Source organism: Myotis lucifugus, unplaced genomic scaffold (assembly GCF_000147115.1).
Source record: "Myotis lucifugus unplaced genomic scaffold, Myoluc2.0 scaffold_84, whole genome shotgun sequence".
Lineage (NCBI taxonomy): Eukaryota > Metazoa > Chordata > Mammalia > Chiroptera > Vespertilionidae > Myotis > Myotis lucifugus.
Genome location: NW_005871132.1, coordinates 4,547,749 through 4,556,406, shown reverse-complemented (window position 1 = coordinate 4,556,406; position 8,658 = coordinate 4,547,749). Strand labels below are relative to the sequence as shown.

The following is an 8,658-nucleotide window of genomic DNA, read 5'->3' as shown; positions in this document are numbered from 1 at the left end:
CCCTTACAAAATTCCCCCCCCCCCCCCCGCCCCGCCCGCCAGCGTGATGGCTCCTCACTGCCTCTGCGTGCTGGCCGGATCATCCCTAACTGCCCTCCCTCCCCCCGCCAGCTTGGTCGCCCCTAACTGCACCTGCTGCCGGCCAGTTTTCCCCCAACTGCCCCCTCCCTGTTGGCCTGGTCGCCCCTAACTGCCCCCCCCCCCCTTGCCGGCCTGGTCGCCCCACGCAGCCTGCTGTTCAGTCGTTTGGTTGTCCCTCATTAACCCCCCCCCCCCTGCCGGCCTGGTTGTAGGCAGCCATCTTGTGAGGGTTAATTTGCATGTTACCTCTTTATTGTATGGGATGGCTAGAAAAGGCATTTGTAGGGTAGGAATCATAAAAAAATAATGAAATCTTACCATTTGTGACAGTATGGATGGACTTAGAGGATGTTATACTAAGTGAAATAACTCAGGGAAAGACAAATACCATATTGTTTCACTTATATGTGGAATCTAAAGAACAGATGAAACAGAAATAGAGTTATAGATACAGAGAACAGACTGAGGGTTGCCAGAGGATAGGGGGTTGGGGACTGGGTGAAAAAGGTGAAGGGATTGAGAAGTATAAATGGGTAGTTACAAAACTGTCATGGGGATGAGATGTAAAATACAGGACAGGGAATATAGTCAATAATATTGTAATAACTATGTATGGTGCCATGTGGGTACTGGAAATACTGGGGAAACACTTTGTCAAGTATATCATTGTCTAACCACTATGCTGTACACCTGAAACTAATACAAAATAATATTGAATATAAACTGTAATTGGGAGAAAAAATGTGGACAGGAATTAATTTCTCAAAAGAATATTTTTTTTTAAATATATTTTATTGATTTTTTACAGAGAGGAAAGGTGAGGGATAGAGAGTTAGAAACATCGATGAGAGAGAAACATCAATCAGGCGCCTCCTGCACGCCCCCTACTGGGGATGTGCCCGCAACCAAGGTACATGCCCTTGACCGGAATCGAACCTGGGACACTTGAGTCCGCAGGCCAACGCTCTATCCACTTAGCCAAACCGGTTCTGGCATAAAAGAATATTATATAATTAACCCTTTTCGGTCCAACCTCAAGGCTGACTCGACAGACCAGGCGCTAGGAGCAGGTCCAACGTCGAGCAATAAGAACATTAAAAAGTTCAACATTCAATCCTGTCAATTAATTTGGACCAGACTGTTTGAATTCCAAAAATAACATTGGACCGCAAAGGGTTAAATGCTAAATTATGGACATTCAGTATCTCAGATAGAATAAACAAGTAGTGATGAAGAAAAAAATGAATCCTCAACTCTTAGCTTGCCTTAACTTTCTTTTTTAAAAAAATATATTTATTAACTTCAGAGAGGGAGGGAGAGAGAAACATCAATGATGACAGAGGATCATTGTCTGCCTTCTGCACGCTCCCTTGACTGGAATCGAGCCTGAGACCCTTCAGTCCACAGGTCAATGCTCTATCCACTGAGCCAAACCAGATAGGGCTGCCTTAACTTTCTTTATGGGGAATTCAGATGAGGGGAAGATGGTTTCGGATGAGAGTTAAAGCAGCTACCTCTCATATTGCTGCTTTGGCGGTTTAAATGTAGGCACTGAATCAATGCTAATTTTTATTGCTCTGTTGAAAATTTAAAAATGAAAAGGTAAAGTAATCCTAACACTTCAGAAGTTGATCCGGTATGGAAGATAAGTATTTTCCTTAAATAGTAAAATTATAAATAGGTTGTTAATACATGCAACAACTATTTTGGTAAAGTTCATCATGGACAGGTTTATTCATCTAAGACTGAATACCATTTTGTTATAGTGCAGAAACTTAACTCTTGTTTATATAAATGAGCCTGTGGTAAAATTGGTTTTATTATGTGTTGTTTCACTTAAAGTGTAGAACGTATGGACAATGTTAAGGCCTTAATGCAATCATACCATGATTGCAAGTATGCCACCACCAGATGGCAGTCATGTGCAATACTTTAGAAATTTGGAACAGTTGATAGTCAAGTTTTATGTTCAAATTCAGATTTATAATTATTAATGGTCTCTTTATTGTATACCAAATTTGTTTTCTTAATTGAAATGGTTAAACTGTACACATACATATTTTGAAAACATTTCTAAAATACTGTGGTAGCTTTCATCAGAAAGTATTCAGGGATATTTTGCTCAGTTAGAGAAGAGAATGGCTACTACCCTTTTAAAAATTTTGCATAGCTATTTATAATAATTAAGTTAGTTATCAATATTCTAGCAGTTTCTATTAATTAGATGAAGCGTATTCTTAAAAAGATTATTATAAAAATATTATAGTCCAAATTATTGAAAATAGACTGGCTTTCTGATAAAGATATCTATGTGGCTTCTGCTCTTTCTTGTTGGGAAGACAAGATTTAGATAGTTTTCAATTATAGAAAATATCCATAATTCTATGCTAAACTAACCAAATATAAACATACCACTATAGTGGTCTTTATTTATTTTAATGTATTTTTATTGATTTCAGAGAGGAAGGGAGAGGAAGAGAGAGATAGAAACATCATTGATGAGAATCATTGATCGGCTACCTTCTGCACACCCCACACTGGGGATTGAGCCCACAACCCAGGCATGTGTCCCAACCAGGAATCGAACAATGACCTCCTGGTTTATAGGTTGATGCTCAACCACTGAGCAATGTAGGTGTATAGGTTTTTGTGTGAACATAAGTTTTTACCTCATTGAGTAAATACCTAGGAGTAAGATTGCCAGATTGTATAGAAAACTTTGTAAAAAACTGACAAGCTGTCTTTCAAAGTGGTTTATTCTCATTTGCATTCTCACCAACAAAACAAAAAAAATGAGTTTCTGTTGCTCCACATCCTTACCAGGATTTGGTATTATCAGTGTTTTGGGTTTGAGCTATTTCAGTAGGTCTGTAGTATCATCGTCTTAATTTATAGCCCCCTAATGATATATATAGGGTGTCCCAAAAATATGTATACACACTTTAACAGCTGATTCTATTACATTTTGAAAACGAAATGTATCTTAATAAGCACTGTCTTTATAATTATTCAATGTGTGTATACATTTTTTTGCGGATACCCTGTATACAAGTTGAGCATCTTTTTATATGCTTATTTGCCATTGTATATCTTTGGGGTGTATGTTCAGATCATTTGCCCATTTTTATATTGAGTTGATTTCTTATCTTTAATATTTAAGCGTTCTTTGTACAAAATAGAGTGGCCTGTTGGGCCTGTTATGCTGGCTCTTGCAGCAAGTGTGTCATATTTCAGAGGTGCAGTTACCTATAGAAACAAAACTATTGTATTTTATGAGTTGTGCATGTTCAGAGAAAAGAGAGTATTCCAGTTTCTTGGAGTCCAGTAATTGTGGAAGGAAAAAAGAACGGAACTGGCTGCTAGAGAACTACTTCATTTATTTGTGCTTTTTGTGTGTGATAAGGTGTAGTGTATGGTTGAATGGGTGCCCTTTTTTTTTTATCTCTGTAGTCAGGTTGAGGATGATCCTTCCACCAACCTAATAAGTTTTATTGAATTAAAAGCTTTGACTAAAGTATTCTTTTTATTACTTTAGGTACCTCGTAGAACTGGGTTGTATCAAGCCACTCTGTGATCTCCTCACAGTCATGGACTCTAAGATTGTACAGGTTGCCCTAAATGGCTTGGAAAATATCCTGAGGCTTGGAGAACAAGAAGCCAAAAGAAACGGCACTGGCATTAATCCTTACTGTGCTTTGATTGAAGAAGCTTACGGTAAGACAGAGTATTAAGTAGATGTCCTAAAATTATTTTCTTTTTCTCTTTGCTTTTCTGGCCTGTCCACATCTGTCATTAGCAAACACATACAAAAATTGTTCTCTTATGAATGAGATAATGTTTAATATGTAGAATTGGAAAAGAATATGTATTGTAAATAAAAGGGAAGCAAGTACCTCCAATTTAGCCAGTTTTACACTAGGCTCTTAGGATCTTCCCAATTCCCTGACTGCTTTTCCTTGTGGGTACTCTTGCATTCTTACTAGTCCATCTGATGCCCAAGAACATCCATATCTACTGTATCTGATGCCTGACTCCTTTGCTCTTGTAAGATTGAGAGTTCTGATTTTGCACTGCACCCTCAGTTCCTGTGTTCCTAAAGAGTTTCTGACTAGAGTTTCATCTTAGAGTCACTTGGTTTCCTCATTCTTCTATTTCAGTCTTTACTGTATTCTTAATCATCAGTTTACTAATGTACTTTAACCTTTTAAGTTGCATAAGTGACTTTAATGCATGGCCTGGGGTTTGTTTATTCCTGAGATTGAAATTAGGGGTCATGGGGGTACATTTATTTTTCAGATTTATAAGCTGATGCAGAATTGTTTTCCAAAATGATTTTAACAACTTATTTTTTAAAAATATGATTACAGCCCTGACCGGTTTGGCTCAGTGGATAGAGCGTCGGCCTGCAGACTGGAGGGTCCCAGGTTCGATTCCGGTCAAGGGCATGTGCCTTGGTTGTGGGCATATCCCCAGTGGGGGGTGCGCAGGAGGCAGCTGATCGATGTTTCTCTCTCATCGATGTTTCTAACTCTCTATCCCTCTCCCTTCCTCTCTGTAAAAAGACCAATAAAATATATTTTTTTAAAAATAAATAAAAAAATAAAAAAAATAAAAACATGATTACAAAAGCTATACCTATTTAGTGTAAGGGATTTTGAAATGTATAAAAAAGAAAAATGTTCTTTAACCAGAGATCTTTCTCCACAGAGGTAACTATTGTTACTTTTTTATTTCTATATATTTTAATATGGATATATATATGAATATGTTTTTTTTTCCATTGAACAATGTTATTTTTTCCTTTGAGTGATGTTATTATTAAGATCAGATGGGCTTGACCTTAATAAAGGGAATGTGTTGGCTAATTGCTCTAGTCGGACTTCTAAGTTTAAGCAATAGAAATAGATTCTGACTGATTTAAGGATATTACACCTTTGCTGTAATGATATTGGATAACTCAGCATCTAGATAGATAGAACTAGAGCCAAGAATTAATTAGGCCATAGGTACAGTCCAGCAGGAACTCTTCCGAGACTGGCCCTTGGCACTGAATGATGTGACTGTTAGGGAAATTGCTGTTTCTGGGGTCTGGCTGTTGCTGGCACATGCATTTAAGATGTCAGTTTGTAATGTGCTGGTATTCAGATGTAATCCCTAGCAATACTGTCTATGCTATTACCAAATACATATGAGCTATAAGAAAAGAAGAGAGTCTTCCGTTATCTCAAGAAAGACAACATATGGCAAAACATGGCTTTGTTAGAATTTCCTATAGATAAACAACAGATTTTCCTTTATTCTTTATTCTAGGTCTGGATAAAATTGAGTTCCTACAGAGTCATGAAAACCAGGATATCTACCAGAAGGCCTTTGATCTTATTGAGCATTACTTCGGTACCGAGGATGAGGACAGCAGCATTGCACCCCAGGTTGACCTTAGCCAGCAGCAGTACATCTTCCAGCAGTGTGAGGCTCCTATGGAAGGCTTCCAGCTTTGAGGCAATACACTGCTTTCATGTTCCTGTGTCAGACCAGGCTACCTAGTCACGTCCTCTTGTGGAGCCCACAGTCCTCATGGAGCTGACTTCTCAAATGTTTTCCATAATACTGTTTGCGCTCATTTGCTTGCCTTGCGCACCTGCTCTCTTACACACATCTGGAAAACCTCTGGCTCTCTGTGGTGGAATATCCTTCTAAGGAAAGAGTAACCAGAACGGCCCACTCTTAAGGAAAATCCCTAGGCTTTGGAGATCTGCACTTCTATATTCTAAGAGTCATGGAAATATACACATATTCATGTGGCTTTCTTATTTTGTGGCAGAAAAAAGAGGACTCCTCCTTCCCTTTTAAGTGGGAAAAAATACTGACATTAAAAAGATAAGACTAAAACTTTATCTTGAGTTTCACACAACTACTTGCAACAAGGGAGATGTTTAGACCTGTTGTGTACTTCAGAGTACTTTTCATGCGTTCTTCCACAGTGAACCCTGGTGGCTTTTTCTAGCCAAATTTGCATTAATTCTTACTGAGATTGGATGGTTTTCTTTCCTCTGTTGGCGCCATTCTTCACAGATATTAAAGTTAAACCATCTGCTCTCTCACCTTCAGCCTTCAGGTGAATGTGCTTTCTAGTTGTCAGGAATGCTGAAGAATTAACACTGATTTTCTCATGTGATACTGGTTTGAAGATTTCCTTAGAGCAGAAAGCAGAGGGGCACATATTAATCTGTATGGCTATTGCTTCTCTTTGGTCTTCTGTGTCTTTGGATTTGAAAGTGGTTCAGTTCTAATGCTGGGTGAAGATTGATTTAGAAACCTTAGTAATCTAAACTATATTCATTTAATAACAAAATAAAAAAAAACCTCCAATTTTCCCAACTTAACCAGTGTGTTTAGAGGCTGTGTTTCTGCATTTAAACAGATGTTTCAGGCTTTGTGGTCCTGATAAGGTCCTCATTAAATTGTAAAGTTCACCCTAGGTGCTTTTCCCCTCTGTGACTGGCAGAGAACACGTACTTTAAAGGTTACTTAGGGACTTTTTTTTTAATTAGATGCAGCTTGATTCTAATGTATTCATGCTGCATATATGAATATATGTTCCCTTTAATGCAGCATCCTTATCTTGAACAAATAACTATCTTCTCAACATGACCTGTTTAACCCAAATAAGGGCAGTGATCTTTTTCTTATAACCTCATTATTCCCTCCCTAATCATTTCATTTCATCTCCTACTAGTTAGTATAGCCCAGTCAAGTTGCCCTCCCCCTTGTCATAAAATAAAAACAGTTTCTACCTTCTGGCTTATTTAATGATGACTGCAATCTGTACCTGCAAAAAGCGCTTCCAGTACTGTCTTCAGTGATCTACATTTGAGCTTGGACTGGAACGAAAAAATAAGTTTAATTGCCAAGAGAACTGCAACTGAACATACGACTTCTTGGTGCTAGTTGGCCATCTTGACTCAATGTTGGGACACACTCTCAGAGAAGATTTATATTTGTTAATGTGCTATTCAAAATGAATTCTGAAGGAAAAGTTGCTCATTTCTGTTTTAGAGAATACCCTTTTAATCCTCTTTAATCTTGTCCTCTTCTAGAATTCATTTTAACCCCACAGTGTAAGTATTTGGGAGTTCCCCTGATAAGCTATTTATACATCTCTGGTAAATCCTGCTGAACGTTAGGGATATTCAGAGCTTTCGTACCTCATCATGTTGTCATTTAAGCAGTCAACTTATGTGACCTGATTTAGATTTTTTTAAAAATCCACTTCATTTAAAGTAGAAAGGTAACAAAAACAATGGACATTTTAGCCAAGCCTGTGACACTGTCTTCACACCTAGCTTGTAGTTGTGTCTGTGCTCTGGATGGATACAGTCTGATATTTGTCTGTCATTGATGGAGCAGCCACTGCAAAACTAGTCAGCTCTCATTTATAACTGTTAATTTTTCTAGTGCTGCTTTGTGCTGAAAGGACAGTTTAGTTTACTGCACTTGACCTGTAAAAGACTTTGATTCTTTGTAATTTAGGGACAAGTTAGGTGGTTAGTTTAAAGAAAAATTTTTAGTGTTGCCTTGACTTCACATTAAAATATATCTTCTTTCAGAAGGGTAATAGAAGCACTGATTCATAGTAAAAATCTTGGGTTTTAGCTTTGACTTCTTTTGTTTGTGGCTGAGTTTTTAAAAATTGTAAATTACTGGTAACACGTCATTTCTGTAGGATGTTTAAATTATGTATCTTCTATTGGGTAATTTTAATAGTTTTCAGTTCATGTTGATAAACCAATTTGAATGGAAAGTATATATAAAGCACACAAAGTTGTTTCTCCAAGTTAGAATAGCATACATTGGAAATTTTTGCTAGCAATTGCAGGTGTCTCAATGAATGAATTAAAACAAAGTCCACTCAACTAATGTCGTTTATTTTCTATTTAAAACAGAGAAACGTATCTTGCTCCTGTCCTAGAAGTTCATGAGCCGTGATATATGAGCTAAATTTTTTTTAGAATAAAATGATTTTTTAAATATAGAAATTGGAATTGACTAAAAGTTGAATCTGAGCATAAATATGGGAACTGAGAAAGCAGCCTTTTTTTTGTAATAGAAATGACATTTCAGGAGGTAACTAAGTCCTATTTTTAGTTCTCTGCCTGGCAGATTCTGTTAATTTACTTTCCATATATTGAATATACCCCATCACTAAGATGTTACTCATTACAAAAGCATGTTAATTTCAACACAGGAAAACTCTTCTGTGGTTTTATATACTGATGAGGGAGAAAGTGGCTTGATAGTCTCTTCCCCTTTTCCTTTTCTCCTCCCAACTTTCAAAGTGTAGACTTCATAATGAGAACTTCAGTAGGGGGGAAAAAGCATTGAGAAGATCTGGGAGTTAAAGGGATCTTATAGCTGAAGGACCAGCAAGTAGATATGATTAGATTGGGAAATACTGGGAAAGTTAAAGATGATTGATATGAAGAATCGTGAGATTTAGGAGATGGGAGTTTTCCATGGAACACATTAATTCATATTCTTGTCACGATATAGTTACCTTTGTCAGCTGTACTGATTTTT

The 8,658-nt window shown here is 37.3% G+C and overlaps 1 protein-coding gene across 1 annotated transcript in view; it reads left to right on the top strand.

Annotated features, from left to right (window-relative positions):
• Positions 1-7,994, top strand: part of KPNA1 (karyopherin subunit alpha 1) — a 76,915-nt gene extending 68,921 nt beyond the window's left edge. Inside the window, exons 13-14 of the mRNA XM_006090956.3 lie at positions 3,617-3,795; positions 5,392-7,994. Coding sequence (XP_006091018.1) covers positions 3,617-3,795; positions 5,392-5,579 — 367 coding nt within the window. The 3' untranslated portion in view covers positions 5,580-7,994. The remainder of the gene's footprint in view (positions 1-3,616; positions 3,796-5,391) is intronic.
• The last annotated feature ends 664 nt before the right edge of the window (positions 7,995-8,658 follow it).